A 24948-nucleotide genomic window follows, 5' to 3' on the forward strand; every position below is an offset into this window, starting at 1 on the left:
TAGATATGTTCAGATCAGACACGCCCTCCAGGCGGCGATCCCACCGGACACGACTCCACCAGAGTCATCCCCGCTAGAGGACCGTCTGCTCACAGACTTCCTACAGGAAGGCGCAACCTCATTAACATATCGCAAGTTGATAAACAACTTACCTGACCCGCTGGGGAGGCTAAAAGACAAATGGGTGCCGACGTCGGAGACCTCGATGAATCCGACTGGAACGCCGCTACGGCATCCCCACGCGAGGCTGGTATATCGTCTAAATTCCGCCTGGTACAACTTAAAATCTTGCACAGGATATACTACACAAGAACTACACTACACAAACTGCAGCGAGCAGAGCATCCGTATTGTCTCAGGGGTTGCGGGGAAGAGGGCACATTCATACACACACTCTGGGGCTGCACACGTATTGTCGGCTACTGGCAGCGGGTACTTCGCACTATCGCTCAAACACTTCTCACCTCACTCACACTGGACCCACGGGTATGCCTATTGAATGTATGGGGGCCTACAGATGTTACATTTTATGGGAGTGTGGACTACGATAGGACTTATGACAGCCAAACGAGACATTGCACAAAAATGGGGGACAGCGGATCTCCCCACACTGGCACAATGGAGCAGGAACATGGATATGCTCATGTTGACAGAAAGGGTGGTTTACAAACTGAGAGATAACCCACGCAAATGGAATGGGGTTTGGCAACCGTGGAACACATATAGAGGGGATATATGTGAGCCGTTGTCGGAGGAGGATCTTGAAGGCTCTGAGGAGGAGGAGGATAATGAATAGGGGTCGGAACCAACGGTAGGCAGCACACATGAAGGGAACGGAGTTGGGTCCAATGTAGTGGGGTTTGGGAGAGGGGGGTGTGCGGGCAGGATGTGACTTGGGGAGAGTTGCACAAATGTTCTTTCGCAGGGCAGCTTCGATGCCAGACAATACACCATGTGTAAATTATTGTCGTACTGACTCATGTGTGAAGTTTATTAGTTAAGTTTAACCCCTTCGCTGCGGCGGCTATTCCGCCGCAGCGCTAAAGGGGCGGGGCGGCCGCGCGGCGGCCGCATGCTGGTGACGGAGCCGCTCCGTCACCAGCCGCGGTTGAGCTATGCTGGTGACAGAGCGGTTCCGTCATGACCCGCCCCGCTCATTAGAACGCCCGCACAGGCGCGAAATCAGCGCCGCGCAGGCGCGGCGGCTGGGCCATGACGGAACCGCTCCGTCATCAGCACAGCTCAACTGTAGCTGATGACGGAGCGGTTCAGTCATCAGCAGGGGAGGGGTTAAAAAAGGAAAAATGAAAACAAAAACACAAAATGCAAATTGTATCTTCATTGTAAATTTCATTCGTTCCGCATGCATGCATATCCTGAGTAATTAACACTGCCTCAGCAACCAGAAAAGGCGAAAAGGTCTTCGTTCAGATCGTTACTACAACATACTGTAAGCCGGCCTCAGGGTTGTAGGCGCATTTATGTACTGTGATGGAAAATTCTATTTAACTTTGCAATAAAAAAAATAAAAAAATAAAAAAGATGGTAAGAGAGAGATGAAGTTTTGTGTGGACTACAGAGGTCTCAATACTGTCACTATGACAGATGCCCACCTAATACCAAGAGCAGATGAGCTCATTGACAGACTGGCTTCTGCCAAGTTTTGAGTACCTTTGACTTGACAGCTGGCTACTGGCAGATCAGACTAGCTGATGATGCAAAAGCCAAAATAGCATTTTCAACCCCAGGAGGACATTATCAATTTTTGGTAATGCCCTTTGTTCGGAAGAATGCACCTGCCACATTCCAAAGGTTGGTGAACCAAGTCCTCTCAGGTCTAGATGAATACTGTGCAGCTTATATTGATGATATTGCTGTCTTTAGCTCCACTTGGGAAGATCACCTGATCCACCTGAAGAATGTTTTGGAGGCCCTGCAGAAGGCAGGCCTAACTATCAAGACTACCTAGTGCCAGATAGGGCAGAGTAAGGTTGTGTACCTGGGCCACCTTGTAGGTGGAGGTCCGGTCCAACCACAGGAGAGCAAGATCCAGACCATAAAGGACTGGACTCCTCCACCCACCATTACACCGGTCAGAGCATTCTTGGGCCTGTCCGGTTTCTACAGGAAGTTTGTTAAGAACTATGGGTCCATTTTGACTCCTCTTAATGACCTCACCTCAAAGAAAATGCCAAAGAAAGTTCAGTGGACAGTAAGCTATCAAAAGGCATTTGATGACCTGAAGCAGGCCATGTGCACAGCACCTATTCTGCAAAGTCCAGATTACTCCAAAGAATTCATTGTCCAAACAGATGCTTCTGAGTTTGGTGTGGGAGCTGTTCTTTCACAATTGAATAAAGATGGTCAAGACCAGCCAATAGCTTTTATTAGCAGAAGGCTTACCCCTAGAGAGAAACGTTGGCCAGCTATTGAGAGGGGGGTCTTTGCTGTGGTTTGGGCCCTGAAAAGCTGAGGCCATACTTGTTTGGTACTCACTTCAAGATTCAGACAGACCATAAGCCCCTCTTGTGGCTAAATCAGATGAAGGGTGAAAATCCCAAACTGCTTAGGTGGTCCATTTCCCTACAGGGGATGGACTTTACAGTGGAACATAGGGGCAGATGTATCAAGCCTTTTGCGACTTGCATAGGCCGAAATTCGCAGAATTTCGGCCTTTGCGACTCGCAAAAGGCATTTTTGCATTTTTTTCATATGCATCAAAAAATCGCAAAATAAGGAATCTCAATAATTTGCGATTCCTTATTTTGCTTAAGCATTTAAGGAATCACAGATGTTGCAATTCCTTAAATGATATGTATGTAACTTTTTGAAATAACGAACTTGTGTTAAGAAATCGCAAATTACCACCAACTTGTAGTTGGTGGTAATTTGCAGTTTCTTTTAAAAATGCCCTATTTGGCATTTGTGAGGGGGGCATGTGACACACATACATGCCCATAGGGCATGTATGTGTGCCACATGCACACACATGTCAATTTCAGGAGTGCAGCAGGGTGTCTTTGAGACACCCCTGCACCCTTGAAATAATTCTCAAATTGTGATTAGCAAATTGCGAATTCGCAATTTGGGAATTAATGCACTATCATTCCTATGGGCCTCCTGGCCCATAGGAATGCATTTGAAATTATTCCTTATTTGCGAATTCGCAAATGAAGAATATTAAGCAATCGCTAAAAAATTGCGATTTTGTACATACATTCCATTTTGCGAATTCTAAATAGCGATTCGCAAAAAATCGCTGTTTAGATTTCGCAAATCGGAATCTTGATACATCTGCCCCCTTGACCTGGGACTGACCATGCCAATGCAGATGGACTCTCCAGATATTTCAACTTAGAACATGAAGACTTAACTGGTCAAGGTTAGTTTAATGTCCCTACGTTTGGGGGGGTGGAGGGGGGATGTAGGAGAGTAGGGTCTGCTTCCTATGGTCACCCCCACTTTTTGTGCTGTGATTTTCTGGTTTTTCGACTTTAGTGTGGCTGTGGGCCTGCTAATCAGACCCACAGCCCAGCTGTTCTCTCTCTAAATTGATACCATATACTTTAGGTACATACCTAATTGAGAATTGGGTCACCTTTGTGAGCCCCTGTATAGAGTACCCTAGGTACCCAGGGCATAGGTGCATCCAAGGCCTACCAGGGGCTGCAGCATGTATTATGCCACCCCTGGCTGGCCATCCCAACTGAAACCACAGGCTGATCGCTCAGCTTGGGTAAGGGGGTGTAATCACCCCTTACTTAGATATAGTATATCTATATCTACCTTATATATAGTCACAAATGCACCTATAAGTCACTCCTATGGTAGGCCTCGACAACCCTGGAGGCAGAGTGCTTGGTTTTATGTGAGAGGGTGCTCTAGCATAAGCTGAGCCCTTCTGCAGCTTTCGGACCCATTTTGGATACCATATACTCTTATGTGCATTATAATCCTTGCAGTTAATGCTAACTTTGGTTTGGCTTTATCGAAACATGTCGTGTACGGTGTCAAACACTTTGGAATACTACTACCCCCCACCCCCACACCCCCCCGCCAGTCCTGGCGGCGGAGGTAGCATTCCACCCTTCTAGAGGGAGAAGGCATGTAGTTACTGCTTTACCCGGTTAAAGTTAAATAGAGCACCAGCATCACAAAATGGATGCTGCTGCCACAGACACAAGTCTGACCTTCTGAATCTGGACGAAACTCCAGCAAGGGAGGCTTGGACAATAGGTTTCCTGTCGAGGGAGGTGCTAGCACCTCCCCAGATAGCCTGTAGTGTATTGGGGCAGGATGCTTTTCCAGACACTGCCTGGGGCACACAAGGTGCTCCATACATAGCCCGGTTCAAACCAGTTGCTGGGGCACTCCAGCCCCGTTCTGGCGCGAAACTAGACAAAGGAGGGACCTAGCAGGTAATCCAGCCTCTAAAATCAGTATGAAGATAGCTGTGTCTAGAGACATTTGATTATCCTGGACTGAAACTCTGAAACTAAACTCTTGGACCTTCGACGTTCTATACCGACTAGAAGACTGAAGACATCTCACTTGTGGTCAAGGAGTGACCACCCTGTGCAAACAGGCACCACCAGTAACTTGCCGGTTTGTTTTGTCGACGCTCCTGCCGGAACCCGAAGACTCAGCGACTCAGGAACTGGACTTCCAGACTTCTCTGACTCCGATCCACATCCACAGCAAAGCTGAGACCCGTGGCGGACACGAGAGATGTTGTGCATTGGGGTTTGAGAAGCCCCAGGCCTGAGCGCCATTTGCACCGAAGCTCAGCCCTCCACACGCCATGAGTGCCGCGTGGGGCCTGCTCTTGCATTTCAGCTCGACGCGTCTTCCCGGTTGCTAGCCCGCTGGCTAGTTAGCCCTCCGAAGACTTCCTTTTGAAAGTACACCGCTGGCCTGGTTGCTCCAGGCTTGCTCCACCTTCCCTGCAAAGGAGAAGCTCCCCAGACCTTGCTGGTCTGAAGTGAAGCCAATCTTCCCTTCCTGCGTGGATTGCGTTTGCCAAAGCTTTTTGGGTCCAATCCGGATACTGACACCGCAGTCAACTAGATCCTTTGTGGGACAGCTCGAATCCAGCTCCTGGTCGTTGTCGACTCCTCCTGGTCCTCGTGGCTCCAGCTTCACCTTCTTCACCTGAAACACTCTACATCGCCTGGTTCCTTCCTGGTCACTGGCTAGTGACCCAGACTTTGTCCCCTCTGCTTTCAGGTTCTTCCTTGGATCCACCCGGACACTTTTCTCCTGGTCGCCTGCAGCACTTCTTTGCAGCTCTCCATAGGAAACAGCGCTTCCCTGGGTGAGGTAACTCGAGTACTCCGGTGCTCCCTTGGGTGTTGACTCTCGAAGTGTCCTACTTTAAAAGGGTTTTACCATAGTCCATCCGGAAGTGTCCTTAATCAACTGCTTTGTAACTTTTAGGTTCCCATTATAATTCCATGGTAACTCGAGACTGTGTTTAGACACTGCACGCGTCTCCCGTGGGCCTCCTACTTCCAATCCTTTGGTTGTCCACTGTAGCCCCAGCGATTCCCTAGGCTCTAGGCCTATTCACTATTCCTGAAGTGGTCCTTATACCACTTACTTAGTATATGGTTCTTGAGGCCCCTCCGGCAGAATTGTATTTGTGCAACTTATAGTATGCTTAATGAGTAACTTGTGATATATATCGATCTCTGACCTCATAAAGAGTCCAGAGGGGTTGTTTTAGAAATAAATACATATATATTTGATATATACCTTGTGTGGTGTCCTTTCATTTGGTATTCAAGGGATTATATATGGTAAAACAGATGGCTTCACATGTTCTCTGACGTTTTAGCCGAAGACTGCTGGTCCATGCTACCACTAGGATAGCTTGTCTATAAGGTTGACTTTACAACCACCATCAATAAGGGTCATTTAGATTGGTGCAAGGTGCCCACTAGAATAGTGGACATCATATGCCAGGCTAACTTCTCACACCAGAGGAGTCAGGGACAAGGGCAACCCCACAGAGGCTTTGTGCAGAGTGTGAACACTACTGTGTGCCCAATGAAAGTCAATGGAGAGGTTGCAGTTGTGATGAAGGACCCTTCCCAGAGGACCCCGTAGAAACCCGTTAGGGGACAGAAGGTTTGAGAGTCACCCCACCTGTGTATGCCCCAAGAACCAGATTACCTACACTAAGGCAGCTGGGTGCATAGAGGTCAAGTGACATCGGAACCTGCCGTAGACAACCATGGACGACTTTGAAGACGATGCCTCCGGAAAAGACTGTGAAGGAGTCCAGTGGGATCCAAGGGTAGATTCTGAAAGGGACCTGCAAGCAGAAGGGACACAGTCCCACTCGGAGATGACCAGGAGGCTTCGAGACACCATGCCCACCGATGTGGGGAGGTTCTAAAGAGTTTATAGTGACCTTGTCACTGCAGATGTAAGGGCCAGGTGATGCTGGGGAAGACCAGGAGCCGTGCACGAGCTGTCCCACGTCTGATGTCTGTGACTAGGTAGTCTGTGTCTGGCGGCAGCACCTACAAGTCTTGGTTGCCGCAACTGGCATGAAAGACGAAAAAGGAGCAACATTGGGTACCTCAAGGTCCAAAGGACTCACAACAGCAGGAGAGTCGGAGCAGGCCGGAGCAGGCAGGGGAGCTGACTGAAACTGTAGAAGACCCTCAGAAGGACCCACAGGCCGATGGCACAGGAGTCGCTAGAAGACCCCTAGCAGCTCCCCAAAGATGAAGGCCCACAGTGCAGACGGTGCAGTGAGGATACTGATCTTGGATGGAAGAGATGCTGGAGGTTGGAGCTTCATGTAGCCCGAAGATCTTTGGAGTGCAGAGCCAACAAGCCTTGGCAATGGCAAGTCCATGCAATGCACAGGAGTTTGAGCGGTTCCGACGAGGGATACTGGCCTGAAAATTAGAGAGGACAGGTTGGGCCTCCAGGGAGTTGCAGAACCACCACCTGTATTGCTTAGCCTCAGGAAGTCCGTAGGAGGACTGGAGCAGCAGACCGGTCAGCTTCGTTGTGGTTCCTGCAGAAGCATGGGAGTGACACCTTCACTCCAAGGGGAATTTATTCGGGTGTCCTTGGTGCCCACAGGTCTGTTGAAGAACCTGGATGAAAGGACCGCGAGACCAGGAGCAGTAGTAGTCTTCCTTGGTGCAGTTTCGGTTCCAGTAGAAGTCCAACGAGGTTCTAGTGTCCAGACAAGTGAAGAGAAACATAGTTTCATGGTTGAATCTTGTCCCATGACGAGTTTAAGGACCCACCCACAGGTAAGCCCTTAAGTATTCTAAGAAATGGGTTGGAACAACTAGATGGTCCCTCCCAGAGGAGGGGCTGGACAGAGGGGAAGATGCTCCCATGTCCTTTGTCCAGTTTCGCCCATGTGCGGGTTCCAAGGGATCCCTGAACTGGTTTCAACTGGAGTATGCAAGGTGGGCACCAAATATGTCCTACAAAGCAGTCTGGTGGTGCGGGCAAGCGTCCCCACCCTATCCCAATACACTAAGTCCTGTGTGGGAGGTAGTCGCACCTCCCTGCAACAGTAAACCTATTCTACCTTCCTCTGCTCGAGCTTGCCTGTGTGCTCAGTAGCAGCGCTTGCTTGGAGACCCTGAAAGGTTGTTACAGGAGGATGGGGGTCGCCAAAGGAGCCCCCAGTACATGGGATCATACTTCCAACACTGGAATTGGTGTTTGGGTATGATTCCAACATGTTTTATACAAAAATGACCGGGTTCGGTGCAGCCACTATATAGTTAGACATCTCGTAATGACTGATGTTCACTATATGTATTACAACAGCTGACCGCACTTGCAAAGCCTGGAGAATTGATTCCGGGGTTCGCAGGGGTGTCCTGCTCAAGCTAGGGGACCCTCACACTTATAACCAAGCACCTTGTCCTCGGGACTGAAGAGCTTGCCACAGGGGTGAATTATATGTTTTAAGTACAGTGAACTCTGATATAAAGAAGCTTATATCTGTTGTGAGAGGTTCAAGCACCAACTCACACAGACTGCAATGGCAGGCCTGGAGTCACAGTGTAAGTGGACTCCCATATGTGGCACAATACAAGCTGAAGCCCATGGGAGAACCCTTGTGTAACTATGCCCGGAGTACTTCAGTACCATATACTAAAGACTTATAATGGTACACCAGTAGCCAATTATGCAGGTACCAAAGTACTTACCATGTCAATTTAGGGGAGAAATCATAGTTGCTGGGGTTCTGATTAGCAGGATCCCAGCAGACTAGGTCAAAAACACACTGACGCCAAGCAAAAAGTAGGGATAGCAATGAAAGCAGATCCTACTTTCCTACAGATAGCATAAGAGGGAGGTAGATGGCAAGAAAGAGAGGGCTGGAGAGAGGTGCTGGGAGATGGAGAGGTAGAGGGAAGGGTTTATGATGGAGGGCTTACAGATGATCGAGGTGTGGCTGTGGAATGTGTTTGTAGAAGGGTTTGTGTGGATTGCAGTAGTAGTGCATCTTTTTCATCGCAGATAGCATCACTATTTGGCCATACTGTCACTGTAATTTGTTCATATGGGTCCAGAGACAAATTCATTTAGGATGAAGACCTGTTCTCTTCTTATGTTTAGGTGTTTCTTATCTTGTGACATCATTTGATTGTGACTTATGGCACCATAAACCTTTTGGTCAGCTTCTTTGAGCCTCCTTGATCTTGAGTAAAGGAACTCACATCCTGCTGCAGTTGCTGGTTTTCCAGTATGCAAATATGCAGTCGAAACAAAAGTAAAATCATGGTGATAGGTGACTGATAAAGTATAAATCACAGAAAAACATCTTTTGTTGAGAGATAAAAAGCAGGGAGGGCCTTCAGGCTCCAGTTCGAGCCTGGTGTTTACCACCTTGAAGACTCTTCAAAGGAACTGGCCTAGAAAATGGTCTCTCCCTTAAGCGCCATTCTTCTATAACCCATATTGTTGTCTAGACACAGTGTCTTCTAGTAGGAGTCACCCATACTTTTAAGAAGGCTTAGAACTGAACCCTATATCTAGCCCCTGATGGTGTTGAAGTTGAGTGACATAGCAGTACCTGCAAAATCGGGACCCAAAATACTGTCTCTTTTACAATAGCATTTGCATCCTTAGAGCCACTCTCAGAGATATCTGATACACTGTAGTATGGTAAATAGTTAACTTGATTTACAGGAACACCAGGCAGTGAGTGGTAAGTTTAAGTATTACCCCAGATAGATGAGACAGGATCTTATAATTTTCGCAGTTCATGCCTTACCCATCAACGATAGAATAATTTTAGCCCAAAAGCCCACCAAGGTTTCCAGCTCTTGCCAACAACGCTTCACATTTGTCTTTACTTTATCTGCATCTACTTCTTTGTGCACTCCTATGTATTTAAAAGCCTTGGTCACTGTTAGGTTCCTATTCTTTTCCTTGAAGGTTAAGCAGTGGTGCTGAGTATCTTCTTTTAGCCTTACATTACTAATGAATGTGCCATTTGTGATTTTAGTTTTTAGGGATGCGGGTAACTTATTACTTGCATTTAGCATGAGATCCCGTACTCCTTGTCAAGTTGCCCCTGTGTAGTTGAAAGATGAGAAAGTTTTGATTTTTAACGTTTGAAGAGATGATATTGGCAGAAGATTGTGGATAGCTAGAACATGCAAAACAGTAATGATAAATATTTTTACATATGATTCCATATTCATCCTGTGGGTAATCATGCCCCAAGTGGCTGGGCTTTCTGTAGCTTGTAAGACAGAGCTTTTCCACAGTGGCATAAATTGTACACGGCATGGCTCCATCCCTACACACATGCATACTCTTGACAGTTCCTTTTTGTTAGTGTTGTTGTTACTGTTTCTCTGTTGCTTCATGAAATCCTTAAACAGGGGCTTAACCCCCATATTCGTGGGTCTTTTTTGGCTCTTTAACTTACCATTTTCCTCCCCTACGTCCTTAGTTTTTCAGCTTGGTTAGCTGGAACCACAATGTTCCAACTTTAAACCTTCCCTGTCATACCATTGGCCACCTAATCTTTGTGTCATATCATTGGGGACAGTCATCTGGTATATGCCTATATTGTGTGATACCATTTATATTGTTGTGTGTCAATTTAGATACCGTATATAGATTTCCCGATTCATGCCCTTATATAGGTACAATTCAAATTGCCCTTATTTAGGCATAGAAATCCAGCCCTTATTTAGGCATTGCTCATGCTAACCAAATACAGGCATGGTCAACAACATCCGATCCTCTTCGTCACCACGAGTTCTTGGAAAAACAGACTCTTAAGCCTTTAGGACTTCCCCTTGCCTGGATATTGATTTCTCCAAGAACTCATTTATTATCTATTCCTTCATTCATGATGTTCTCATGCCCAACTTGTTTGTCAATATTGGCATTTCTAAACACCTTCAAAGTATAAATATACCTTCACTTGCTATGGCAAGGCACGGTGCAGCTACCTACTTGCACGACGCGGCTCGCCACAGCAAGTCCCGAAGAAAGTCAAGTCCCCAACTGATGCACTGATCAGACGCTGTCATCCTCCTCGCCGAGAATCCAGCTAAAGTGTTTCTGACTCCCCTTGTGGGGTGTTAGAGATCGAGTCCCGGGAAAGAGATACCAACCTCTCTCATTCTAAGGTATGGAGCTGATTAGGACCTACAGAAACTTTTGGCAACTCTTGCAGAACTAAACTATTGCTAAACAGCACCAACTTCTTCCCTCGTACTACACTTAGGTTAGGTACACTGGGGTAGGATTATTTTAGAAGCACCAGTTGAATATTTCAGCCTGTTACTTATGTATGTATTTTTATATATGTCATAGCTACAGACCATGGTATTGCAGTATTATTTTATAGTACTGCTAACGCTGTACGTATTATACTTTGCATTCTGTCTTACGATTGTAGCAGTTCATATCTCTTGCATGAGAAATAAGAATGTTCAATAAACCATTTTATTGAAATGCCCGTCTCTCTATTTCTGTGCAACTCTGTAGAAACGAATCTTGCACGATTGACTGAGTGAAACTGTAATCTATTGTTTCCACGACTCTGAAGATATTGTTCCAACTCTAAGGGAAACAAAGTTGTCATGTTTATGTAATTGTCAGAAACCAATCCCTTATTGTTCATTTGAGAAGTTTCTAGTGACCACTGAGTTAGCTGGCACACACAAGTAATTAAGTTTAATGTACTCAATAGAGACATACTGACCTCAGTTGTATGTCAAATCTACAGTGTATATTATTCCAATGCGCAGAGCCTATCAGGGATATAGGAACTACACTACAATATGATGGTCCCTCTGCAACTGCCGGGCTTGCCCTTACTGGTGGTGCACTAATCTGTAAGGAGATGTTGGATGTTAATATTGGAAAGAAGGGTCGGGAAGATTCAACAGGGACTGGGCCTATAGGTGCAGTACGGAGTCCTCTTCTTGCCAGCGAAGTAGTCCCCTTCCAAGGTACAGTCCCCCCTCATGTGGCAGTCACCCTCCCTGGCCTCATGCATGAGAGATAAGTAACCCCAGGAAAGGCAAAAGTGCCTGATTGAAAGACCGTTCTCCCCCAGACAAGACCACTTGTTTCTACTATACTCTGCTTTCGTGATCCAGCTAAAGAGCACAAAACTGTGTGGATCGCAGGGTACTTTGGAGACACCAGTGCCCTGTTGAGGAGAGGACAACTCCTTGACTGTATACGTGGTCTCAAGTTGATTGCTCTATTGAAGGTCTGCACCAGTCTCTATCTGTGCAAGGTGCTGCAGGTCGATTACTCTACGTGATCGTTCTAACCTCCCTCCTTGAGAGTGGGGAAAAGGGAAGCCATAGACTGGCACAGGGCAATTGAGCCCAGCCCCTCTTGTGTGCAGACTTTATCAGTCATTTCAGATCAGGTAGGTCCATCTTTTGTCTTCTCATACATCATTGTTACTTAGCCTTGCTTTAGTACTGTACAGTCAACTAGTGAAGTACCTTGGCGTAAGAAGATCAAGAGGCAGGCCTCCCCTGGTTATCCAGTTATCAGACTTTCAAGTCTGAGATAGCAGGTCTGACACCCCGACACAGTCAGTCCTTTCTGTTGGATACTTCTAATAGCCGATTTGTCACCTTTGGTTCGCTCCCAACTTTTTCCTGCCAATTGACAAGTTTCTTTTCCTGAGAATTCTGCTATTTTCTGCTGTGCAATGGAACCATGTCCCTCCTAAAACTACAAGTTTTAGGCCTTTTAAGGACTGTGGCAAACAAATATCAGACTGATTTCTATGAGTTTTGTCTCTGGTTTTTGGTTTCGGGGTTCGAATCCAGTCATGCGAGTGTGTACCTATGAAACCGAAGGCGATTTGGTACGTGAAGCGAAGCTGAAAGTCACCGAACACTGAAAGAAGTTACAGAAGTCTTTCCATAAGTAGAGGGCTCAGACCTGTTTCCATGATAGAGCTTCGTCCTGGTCCAAGTCTTTTGTTATGTCAAAGTGGAAGACAAGAAGGCCGGACTGGATTTGTCCAAGTTCCACCACTATTAGCCTGAGAAGTTGTGAGGACATCAGGGTGCATCTCTGTCTAATTTCAGGTCGACCACCGACCAGCAGATTCTGCACCTGACCCCGATTTACACTGACGTTCGAAGGCCATCATCAATGTCACAATAGATTGTGGCCTTTAAAGAGGCCCTGTTGCTGATCTTTGGCACCCTTCTGACTGCCACTGCCGGACCTAAGGATCAGTGGAGGCCCACAATCAGGTTATCAACGGCTGGACCATGCTGTACGCCCTCTCAGGTTCCACTCCAATGCCGGAGCATATTTCCAGCCCATCGCCAAAATACACCTCAGTCCTTTTGACATCATTGCCAGCTCGATGCTATCATGAAAACATTGCCCCAATAGTCCTATCTGACTCCGAGCTGAATTCATCACAGCGCCGACCGAGGTAGTGTCCTAAAGTAGTCGTCCCAGCACACCTGGTCCCAATCCAGTCTGATTTAGGCAGAAAAGTGCCTTTGCCTCGGAGCCGCACCCTAGTGCTCAAACAATTAATAGTGTCTGACTCTGATTAGAGATAACCAGCCTTTAAAGATGACATTGGTGATGAGGGGGATTACTTTCCCTAACACTATGATGATGATAATTTGTAATTCGACTTGTAGGAGGCCACTGACTTGTACATTGGGTTGTCCCTACCCCCTCTGCAATCAACAAAAGGGAGTACCTTCTTTACGATGTTAATGATGTGAACAGTGAAGGTATTAGATTTACTACTGCTAGCTATGGAAATCAAAACGAATGTATTCACATACGTTTTTGCAACGTGGACCAGTCTTTAATTCCATTCAGTGAAGCCCTCACTGACACCCTTCTGAGCATCTGGCCCTAAGCCTTGTTCCTGTTAACTGGTGAAAAGACAGGTTGCCAGGCGCTACAGGCCAGCACCAAGTGACCCTGATTTCTAAACGCAGCACACTACATCTGATCGTTTGGTGGTTCAGGCTTCCACCAGTATAGTGAACCCCAAATCTTTCTCTACGACTCTCCCAGGCAGAGAGTCCAAACAAATTGAGGCATTCTGGAAACTGATGTTTTACTCAGCTAGTCTAGCCCTCCAATTAGTCAATGCCAGCTGTTGCTGGGGATATATTCCCATTGTTTATGGGACATTGTAGGCAATGTCTAGCTGGCAGTCCCTAAGGAATTTCAACTCAAACCATACAGGATGCTCAGGATTGGTCTAGACTCTGTTGACTGCTTGGGCAGAGCAGCTGGCACTCGCGGTGGGGCTTGAGCAGCATGCTTGGATACAATCATGGACTTCTCTGCTGATGTGCAGGCCTCTGATGGATATGCCGTTTGATGGATCGCACCTTTTGGCAAGAAGGCTGATTGAACATTGGAATGCTTCAAAGAAAGCCAGGTCATGGCTTAGGTCTTTCTACCTTTGAGACTGTATCCTCAACAGTTTTATCACTTTCGAGTATACTCTAGTGGTAACACCAGGGCCCTCCTCTTCCACAACTGCCACCCCCAGTCTTTTCAGGGTCATGGGTGGGGATCAAGCAGACAGTGTCCAGGCCACCCAGGACGGCGCACTTTCCAGACCTCTGCTCTTATAGCATAAGCATCCAAACCGGTTTAGTTTGCCCTTCTTGGTATGCAACCACCTTTTAGGAGTCTGGATCAGGTATTTCATCCAGGGGTGGCAGAATATATCATCCTCCAGGTGGGTCCTTCAGATTTTTTAACAGGTCTATGCCCTGCCATTCATTTTATACCTGCCACATCTTGGTCCCATGTCAAACCATCTTTCGGAGGAAGACTAATACATCTTGCTCCAAGAGGTACATGTACTTTTTGCAAAAAGAGCCATAGAGAGGGTCCTTTCAAGGCAAACAGGGACTGCCTGTTATTCCCTCGGTTTCCTCTTGACAAAGAAGAATGTCCTATTTTAGATCACCACCCTCTGAGCAACTCCTTATAAAAGGACAAATTCGAGATTCTCACGTTATCTTAGATTCTGTCTGCCCTGGATCCAGGCAATTCAATTGGCTTTGGCCCTGCAGAATGCCTTCCCGTCCTGCAGTCCTACAGACACTGCTTGTGAAAAAAACACATTTTCCACACAGTGTACTTATCCAGAATTTCCAACAATTTGGGTAGCGCTTGGGTGGTCTGTCGCAGGAATAATAAAGTATCATCTGCGTACATGAAAACCACGTGGTTCGTGTCGCCTATCTTTATTCCCCAATTATTATCCGCAGATATTCTGCCAGTGGCTCCATGGCCGCCGCAAATACTAATGGCGACAGGAGGCATCCCTGTTGAGTGCCCCTTTACAGCGTAAAGACTTTTGATATAAGCACTCCCATACGTGTACGAGCCTGGGGGGGTTTCGTAGAGCAATCTCAACCACTTGTAGTCAGTGAATTGTGATATTTTTCAATGCAAGGATTTTGCATTGAAAAATAATAATGCAAGACGCGACAAATAAGATAAAGTGAGTGTGAGATTAGATCTAACACTAGATAGCATTCAGAAACAGCCATTAGTACTAGGCAGCAAACTAAATAAATAGCCACGTACATTTATATACGCATGAAAACTGTGAGGTTTGATTCCAACAGATTATTCAAACCTGAATGAGTTTAGGATGTGTTTGGAAGCCCGATTGGAAATGATCCCTCAACAGTTGCCTTTCCTTAACCATGTACATGAACAGGTCAAAGTGCTAATGTGGTGTGCTTTGTTGAGCAGAATTAGGAAACTTCTGAGTTTTAAAGTATAGAAAGCAGTAAGGACAAACTAAAAACCGAGCAGTTATAGCAAAAGTGACCAGTACAGAAAGATCACAGTAAACCTACTTGTAACTGACAGTAAGTTGCCAGATGCCAGGGAAGTTCCTAAGTTAGTATATTTTGTGTGCACAGAGAAATTAGAAATAAATTGTATTTGCGTTGCACAGATGCCCTACTGCAACTACTTTCCATATGAAGCTTATCTACTTATCCTCTAGTACTTCATAGTGCTCCTTTCTTGCTTGAAGATTTTGTTGGTAGATAAGGACTAGACTGTGTCTTCCTAAAAAATTATTGGCACTATTATTCCAGCATACAGTAAATAATTTCAGTGTTCCATGTGTTTTTTGCAGTCCCAGCCATGGTTTGCTATCCTCACTGGCAGTTCTCGTCTGTATATTCTGGCTTCTGCTTTCTATTGGGCTTCAGTAATGAGAATGCCTAGCCATATTCCTATCCCAGGATGAAACATTTAGCAGCTAGGCAGTTTTTATTATAGCCTTATAGCCCGCCGTAGAGGGCTATACCGCCTATTAGAACATTGGAATGTTGGGAGCTCCATTGAAAACAATGGAGTGCTCCGGGCTTATAATGGCTGGTAGAAGCCTGGATCTCCAACATTCCAATGTTTCTTTGTTCACAGCTCTGGCTGTGAACAAAGGCTTCAGGGAGCCTGAGGGGATTCCAATCCCCTCACGCTTCCAAAAGGCTTTGTTTTTTTTGTTAGAACATTCTGTCCTCTAGTGACAGAATGTTCTAATAGCCTTATAGCCCTTCGTAGATGGGCTATACCGCTATTAAAGTCCCTCTCCCTTGTTAAAGGCCCTTGCCTTCGGCTCGGGGCCTTTAACGCTGGAGAGGGCCTTTAATAGCCGGTATGGCCCTCTACGGCGGGCTATAAGGCTATATTAAAGGCCCTCTCCAGCGTTAAAGGCCCTAGCTGAAGGCGAGGGCCTTTAACAAGGGAGAGGGACTTTAATAGCGGTGTAGCCCATCTACGAAGGGCTATAAGGCTATTAGAACATTCTGTCACTAGGGGACACTCAGGGTCCCTTAGGTGTTTTTCTACGCCAGCTATATTCCAACAGATCATTTTAGTCGGGGTTTCGGTAGTAACTGGTCTCTCAATAGTAACCCTAGGCATTTCCTCTTGCACAGATTGGGTCGCCAAGGGTATTATCTCTAAATGTAAATTGGTATGCGGGACGGTTGACTGCAACACCTGCTCCTCTAGATTTTTTACGCCATGGGGTACACTAGCATTATCAAATACAAATCTTACCACACCAGGGGGCACAATATTGGTCAGCACATCATTAACATCGTTATCAACAAAAGGTACAGCATTGGCCATCGTGTTCGAACTGTTAATGCTCATATCCCCAAAGCTCGATGTTTCTAGCCCCACGCACCCCCACACCTCATGGCATCAATCACAATCTTCCAAACCACTGAAGATGTCATACCTATTAAAGGTTTCTAGCGGTGTGAAGGGTTTAAGGTTGTCCATCCTACCTTTCATGGTGTTGTGTGTCTTGGCCGATACATAATTCCATCCCAACGGGTCTGGAGCTCTCACAGAGCATGGGATGTAATGCATATTATTTACATTTTGTAAGAGGGGGGGGGAGGATATGAAGGATAATAGTTGCTCCCAAGGTTCTGTACCGTAGGATGATTACTAGGTTGAAATGCAGGTATGTGCTGTAATGGTTGGTACTGCGGCGGATGATGCTGTGATGGAAACACCACTGACCTCGGGTAAAAATAAGTCAGCGGTTTGGGAATAATTATATTTTTTGCATTACATGTCTGCCAATTCAAAATGAATTGGACAGCATTTGGGTCCCTAAAGTTCACCACCACTACGTCACCATCAATATCTTTGGGTCTGCCCCCCAACCAATGAAGGCGACGTACGTGGACAATTTCGCCATTAACATGGTTTGCAATTGGCCTATATAAACTGAGCCAATGCATAATCTTGTTTTTTAGTTGGGCAAAACCCTCCCTTTTATTTGGTCCAAGCACAGGCACCCCTGTTAAAACTACCACAAACGGTACTGCCTCAGGTGGGAGCTCAGGCAGAGGAGTCCGTCTTGCTTTCCCCCATGCGTGTCTATTTTCCCCCACCTCACTTGTCGGTTTAGCCAGAGGTCTATTGGGTGTGTTACCAGTGTTTGTAATTGAAACATTAGAGGATAATTGAGCAGAATTTTTTTGGATGGGAAGTTTGGGGGGTGAGTGGGTTTGTGCAGTCGCCATCGACGTGTTCCCCATAGATTTGGAGGTAGTTGCAATTGACGGGGGAATGACGATGTGACTGGGAATAGTTTTAGGTGGTTGAGCGGGAACTGGTATATTTAGGGCATTAACAGGAGTTACATTGGTTACATTGTTCAAACCGATGTTAGCTTTGACATCCTTGTTCCCTAGTACACGCTCAATTTTACACAACCTACATTCCACCTCCATCAACCTTTCCAATATACTTGCAGAATACGATTTAATCAAGCTCTCTATATCTGATAGTGACACAGAATCCTTGCTCACAATAGGTGCATTTAAGACCTCACTCGTGTCCATAGTGTCCTCATTTCCCTCATTGGCTGCCGGAATAATTGGCAAGATGGAGGGAGATAATGCTGTAATGCCCCCCTCACTTCCTATATCCAGGGTGCATGGATCTTTAGCTACATTGGATATTTTTTTGCCAAAGTCTCGACAGCTCAGTTTTGGTTGTAGAGGATCTCCCCTTATCCGCTGTTTTTTACTCGGTGGAGGACCATACGTTTTTTGAAGAGGAGTCAGTTTTTTTCCCTTAGTATGGAGTGTTTTCACTGTAAGCAAGACTTCCTCTTTTGATGTACCTTGGTTATTAGCGTGCAGAGAAGGCCCACTCACATCTGGCATAGGTAGTTAGTTTTGTGTAAGGACAACTACGTTAGCTTCCAAGGGCTGGCTTTCCAACAAAATAGAAGACTCATTTACTGTTAGGTCAATATCAGTGACAATAGAGCCAGTGGCAGCACACAGGGACAAAGGAGTTAACCCATTTTTTATGCTTTCCACGGAGCGACGACGATCCGCCCGTCGCTCCGCCAGGGCCAGATCCCTTGCGATATCAGGGGATGATTTAGAAAAATAATTATCCAAAGTACCATTCAGGATCACTCCCTGTTTATCAGGTGCAGGCTGGCCCAAATCGAGCGAAGACATTTGAGAAACCCAAGTTAACAAAACAAGGCAAGCGTAGATAAATCAGGGAAAGGACAGAGCAAACAGTACCTGTAGGGACAAAATTTAGGGCCAGTCCAGTCTCCTCGGTTCTCGGAGGGTCTCAGAGGGTCCGCCCTTAGTCCGGGCTTCGTCCCGGGTGATGTCCCGCACTCGCGTCCCGCTCTCGCCTTGCAGACCGGGTATTATACAGGTAGTGGAAATAGGGGGCGGAGACACGGGAAGAGGCGGCAGGTGTGCTCGTTGGGACCCGCACAGCCTGTTGGGCCTCGCAGTCCCGTCCTCCTGCAGCAATCCGCTCACCCACTCAGATCTCCAATGCCCAACGGGGCTCCAGGCAGTCAGACAGCAGCACACGGGTCAGTTTCTCCTTAGCGAGCGGCGCCCGCGAAGCGGGGGCCGCGAGGAGTTTTCAGCGGCAGCACAGAGCAGGGGGCGGAGACACAGGAAGAGGCGGCAGGTGTGCTCGTTGGGACCCGCACAGCCTGTTGGGCCTCGCAGTCCCGTCCTCCTGCAGCAATCCGCTCACCCACTCAGATCTCCAATGCCCAACGGGGCTCCAGGCAGTCAGACAGCAGCACACGGGTCAGTTTCTCCTTAGCGAGCGGCACCCGCGAAGCGGGGGCCGCGAGGAGTTTTCAGCGGCAGCACAGAGCAGGGGGCGGAGACACGGGAAGAGGCGGCAGGTGTGCTCGTTGGGACCCGCACAGCCTGTTGGGCCTCGCAGTCCCGTCCTCCTGCAGCAATCCGCTCACCCACTCAGATCTCCAATGCCCAACGGGGCTCCAGGCAGTCAGACAGCAGCACACGGGTCAGTTTCTCCTTAGCGAGCGGCACCAGAGGACAGAATGTTCTAACAAAAAAACAAAGCCTTTTGGAAGCGTGAGGGGATTGGAATCCCCTCAGGTTCCATGAAGCCTTTGTTCACAGCCAGAGCTGTGAACAAAGAAACATTGGAATGTTGGAGATCCAGGCTTCTACCAGCCATTATAAGCCCGGAGCACTCCATTGTTTTCAATGGAGCTCCCAACATTCCAATGTTCTAATTATTATTAACTTATTAGGGGTCCCTGCTCTGTTCCCTGTTCTGTAGAGTATACCCATGACAAACTTCCTTTAGCTGTAGAGATTTTGTTTGTGTAGCTCTTAAGTGGCCTATAGATAATCAGGAGTCCGACAGTGATCCCAATTAAGAAACAGTCTCCAATCGAAACACACGGTAACCTAGCTACTATTGTCAAAGGCTATAGTTCAAACATGAAACAGAAGGTAGAACTAGAAACACTTGGTGTAGGACTCTGCTACCGGTGTTTATTTAGATCACTTTTGTTATGGGTTTTAAATTGTGCTTCAATTCAGCCACCTACATTTATTTAAAGAAAAAGGGTAGTGATGAATGTGATCTTCTAGTTCAGCCAGAATTTGACATGTCGGTTCGGCTGAGCATCATGTTTTTGCTGGAAATTTAGTAAATCTTCAGGACTGAGGCGATGGGATATGCATCCCAGATGACAAACCCTTACAAAACTGATTGGCTCTTGTGGAGATTGATGACAAATCAGACTTCGACCATCTATACAACTTTAAAGGGAGGAAAATCTTACGGGGTTTTGTTTGAAATGCCATATGTAATGTCTTCAAGCCAGTTAAATTTTACTCTATAGTTTGTACGATGTTATTTGAGATGGGCTCATGTGTTCTAAATGACTTGGACTGAATAGAATCTATTACAGCAGAGCATTGGGCCCTTTTGTTGTTTTCAGATAGTCTTGACTGGGAAAATTGTGTTGTGTGACACTGAAGTAGCCAAGGTGTGCTGTGAACGTGGAGACCAATATGATCTTGGTAGGCGGGATATTGACATTCAAACAATTTTCTTGGGCATGCATCTGTTGAGCTTTTGCCATCTTAACAATTACTGCTATAAAGGTACGATCAGCAAAATGCTAACGTAATCTAGAAATCCTGCAGTATTACTCCAGTACTGGAACTTCATTAACAGATCCAGTATTGGCTTAGAGTGGTGCAGAAGGCACCCTTAGGTTTGCGACTGCTGTCAAGGAGGGGGAGGGCGGGAAGAACATGTTGGCTACAAATTCTCAGCATATTTTTACGTTTTTATATTCAACTAACTGACCGGTTTTAGATTTTGAATTTGCATTATTATATGTACGGATATTCATTTGGTTGTAATTTCTGCTTAATTTTGGCAGGTTCAGATCTTCACCAGTAAATGACATATTTTGTCAGTCACTTCCAGGATCACCACTAAGACCAAAAAGTCTTGAAAAGCTAGAGCAGCAACAGCATGAAATGCTGAAGCCCCCTACCAGGAAGCTGAAAGAGGTACAGTATACATATTGACTTTAAGAAAATTATAAACCGTTCACTGATGTGTTTTGAATCCTTAGGGAAGTAATCATTCAAATATTCTTAACATTGTGATTTTGTTGCTAGAGGACCACTGTGATTGTTGTTTTACCAATTCTGAGGGGACTTTGCCATGCAATGTGCTGTCAGGGATACCTTTGTGCTTTTGGATGAATAATGTAGAGGAGGATGAATTGGAATGCTCACAGATTAAGTTAGGAACTGCACATCACTGACCTGCCCTGTTTCAGCTGTTACGAAAGGATTTGCTATTAGCTAAGACAACACTTCTTTGTTCCTGAGCTGAGAAAATACTTTGATTATTAATGTAGATTCAAATGAAGGATGACCTAAATGATTGTCTAGGGCGAGGTGGAATCAGCACCCACTTTTGGAGTATGAATCAGTAGTAGATAAGGCAGCTATTCACTGTTCACAATATCTTTAGTACCATTCGATTGATTTGTAGTATGCACAGCATATACTCATGTGTCTTGAGCATTTTGAGTGGTACGTGGGCAGTTAAGATTTTTTGTCTGTTTTAGTCGATTGAGCATAAGGTTTGCTGCTGCAAAATGTAGACAGTGGGAGGGTCTATATCTACAAATTGTGGGCACAAACTGGCCCACTATTGAAGGCTCTGCTTATCAGGGCACAAGTCTAGCTTCTTCATTGTTATTTTTATTGATTTTCATCTGAAACAATCATGCTGCACAGTTCTGGATTATCAGAAGTTTATCCTGCAGTTCTTTTGAGAATCTGAAAAAGTTTACACTTGTGCATTTGTATTTTGTGCTGATTAGGGTAAAAACTCTATTGGTTTACCTGACCATGTGTAAAAGTAAAACAGTGTTGCGATTTAATTTGAAAATGTCGAGACCCAACATTTAGGCAAGTCGTTAAATTGAAATCCCTGTTCAGCCACACTTTTTTCAAACTTTTTGCCCTTTCTTGAGGTCAGATTTAATTATTTGTTTTATGTAACAATGACATGTCACCTTCATTGACAATATTTTGTTACAAAAGAGTGTGAATTTGTTTAATATTTTCTACGTATATAAGCCATAAACCTGCTTAGTTTTAAAATGTGATGTGGGCAATATAAGTTAAGTTTCTCTCAGGCATTTCACTTCAGCATAGGGGAGAGGTTTTGGAAGATATGATGGAGTGGTTGGCTGTCTTTTTGGATTCAGTAGGGATCCATCAGCATGTCTTTTGATGCAGGTGGAGTGTGTGGAAGCATGATGAATATACACCATCGATCTGGTGGTCCATTGTGAGCGAGGAGTCCAGTATGCAAGGTTTTGTGCGTGGTCGTTGGGTGATGGTGGGGGGGGGATTCGCAATACAGAGTGCCACCAGCAGTTGTCCCAAGCTGAGCCGGTGGGTCCCAGGATGAGGGCTTCGGTCTTGTCCGAGTTGAGTTTGAGGCACCGGTCTTTCATCCAGGTGGCAGTGGCCTTCATCCCGCTATGGAAGTTGTTTCTGGCGGTTGTGGGTTCGTTGGTGAGGAAGAGGATCAGCTGGGTGTTGGTGTAGGAAACAATATTGAGTCTGTGGTTCCTGACTATGGCAGTGAGTGGGGCCATGTAGACGTTGAAGAGGGTGGGGCTTAGGGAGAAGCCCTGGGGCACACCGCAGCTGATCTCTGCGGTTTCTGAGAGGAATGGAGGTAGTCTGACTCGCTGTGTTTGACCAGTGAGGAAGAAGAGGATCCAGTCCAGGGCCTTGTCGCAGATGCCGGCGGTGTGGAGTCTTGTGATTTGGGTGCAGTGGGGAGACTGTGTCGAAGGCAGCCGAGTGGTCCAGAAGGATGAGGGCTGTGGTTTCGCCCTGGTTGAGGAGGGAACAGATGTCGTCAGTGGCGACGAGGAGTATGGTCTTTGTGCTGGGTGTTAAGAAGTTTAAGCATATACCTTATGAACCTTTGTTCATTTTAGGCACATCCCACGTGCTGAAGTACCGCCCGGGTTTAGGGTGGGTAGGGGTGTTTGGGTGGGTAGGGTCTTTTAGGGCTTACCGTGGGTAGTGGTATTTGGGTGGCAAGGGTATTTTTAGTTTGGGTGAGCGTATTTTGGTAGCAAGGGTATTTGTAGGCTTTAGGGTGGGTGATGGCATTTGGATGGCAAGGGTATTTGTAGGGTTTAGGGTGGCTAGGTAGGGGTATTAGCATGGCAAGGGTATTTTAGGGTGGTAAGGGTATTTGCATGGCAAGGGTATTTTTAGGGTTTAGGGTGGGTAGGTGTATTTGGATGGCAAGAGTATTTTTTAGGGTAGGTAGTCATATTTGGGTGGCCTGGCTGCTGTGAGTTTGGCACGCTTTGGTGGGACCTGTCTTTGGTATATATATTTATTTACACACACATATGTGTGTGTGTGTATTTATAACGAGGCTGTATACTTACCTGTGAAATACGTACATTTTTGTTGTAGAGGCAAATGTGTGGTAACATTTTGCTTGGTAAAGGCCTGCGTTGTACAGGCATATGCATTGTTAAGGATGTGTTGTAAAGGTTTCGTGGTAATGGCATGCATGGTTTTGTCATACAACCCTTTCTGATAGGTGCCATAGACGTTGTTCCGACACTTCAGATTAGTCAAGGGGCGTATTTCCTCTTTCACAAAAAGAAGAAAGCTTTGTGACAGATCCTTGATACAAATCCATTTTCAGTAAATCCATTATGTTGCTGTGGAGTTTGTAATGACAAACTCCCAGCACCATATACTCTTAATAGCAATACTGCACTTACAATGTCTAAGAATTGGTCGAGACACTGTAGGGGTACAGGGCTCATGCAACTGTACCCTCATCACTGGTATAGTGCTCCCAGCTAGAGAAGTGGCTGACAGGGATGTGTGCCAAATAGAGACAGACAGACCGGGGCATGGCACACAGGTGTGCCATGTCAACTCTTCACTTTGTTCTGCACCAAAACACGCAGCCTGCAATGAGAGAGATATACCAGGGAAGTGTGTTGTGGGCATGGCACACAGGGACATGTTGACACTTCACTTTGTTCTGCACCAAAACACGCAGCCTGCAGAGACACACTCTAACTCTATGGGTGGCACAATAGGTGTTGCAGCCCTTAGAGACCTTCCCTGGCCACAGTACCCATGGTACCTTTACAAGGGACCGACATGTGGCCAGATAGGTGCCAATTGGGGGTACAAGGTACAGTTGCACAAGGATTTTTGCATAATATTGCCCTCCTTGCATTGATCCCATATGTTGTTTGGAAAATGCCACATGCACTAATGAAGTTGATCATCATCCAAACCTGAGCTTTACAGCTGTGATTCTTTCTCCTTTTAGAGTTGTCTGTCCACCTGCACAAGAAGCTGCAACTATATCTGTTTACATAACACCAGGCACTGTTAGTGCATCTCAAGCTAAGGGTTTTGAATCTGGCAGTTTGACTCCTGACATGTTAGAGTTTCGATATTTGCAGCTTGCTGACAAATCCACGCAAATCTTAAGACGTCAGCAATCCTTCTATGTGAGCACGTCATGCGGCTAACTTGAAGCTATATGTTCAAAACTTTAATAGTCTTATTATGCAGCCCTTGATAATCGCAGCACAAAACATTTTTTGGTACTTGTTCCACCTACAAAAATCAAGGCTAGCCTATTTTTCAATAGGTGTAGACTTGGCAGCAGTAGTTGCCTACCTACAGAACAGAGAACCACTAGTCTGTCTTTAAAATTCCTGTTCTCAACTTTTCTTTTTGAAGGTTTTAAACTGGTAATCCCTCCTAAATTACCACCAGCCCCTTTTTAGTACCTTAGTGTCGACTTAAATGTGGCTCCTTCTGAGTCCTTCCATTCGTGTCTGCTGCAGTTTCTATCCTGCAAATTGGCTTTCTTTGTATCTATAACCTCACACTGGAGAGACGCCTGAATTGCCTGGAAGACTCGCCCTCATTCATTACGGTTAGAACTGGGGTCCCCCATTCAACTACGGTAGCTTGGCGCGAGGCAGGTAGGCACCCGAAGGCAATGTGTAAAGCAGAAGTGCAGCACACACTCACACTGAGAGAGGGAGGCACA

General features: G+C 46.1%; 1 protein-coding gene across 1 annotated transcript in view; it reads left to right on the forward strand.

The window, feature by feature from the left end:
• Positions 1–24948, forward strand: part of ERLEC1 (endoplasmic reticulum lectin 1) — a 284891-nt gene that overhangs the window by 201889 nt on the left and 58054 nt on the right. The window contains exon 8 of the mRNA XM_086927644.1: positions 20741–20873. Coding sequence (XP_086783770.1) covers positions 20741–20873 — 133 coding nt within the window. The remainder of the gene's footprint in view (positions 1–20740; positions 20874–24948) is intronic.

The sequence above is a fragment of the Lissotriton vulgaris genome, chromosome 6 (genome assembly GCF_964263255.1).
Source record: "Lissotriton vulgaris chromosome 6, aLisVul1.2, whole genome shotgun sequence".
NCBI lineage: Eukaryota > Metazoa > Chordata > Amphibia > Caudata > Salamandridae > Lissotriton > Lissotriton vulgaris.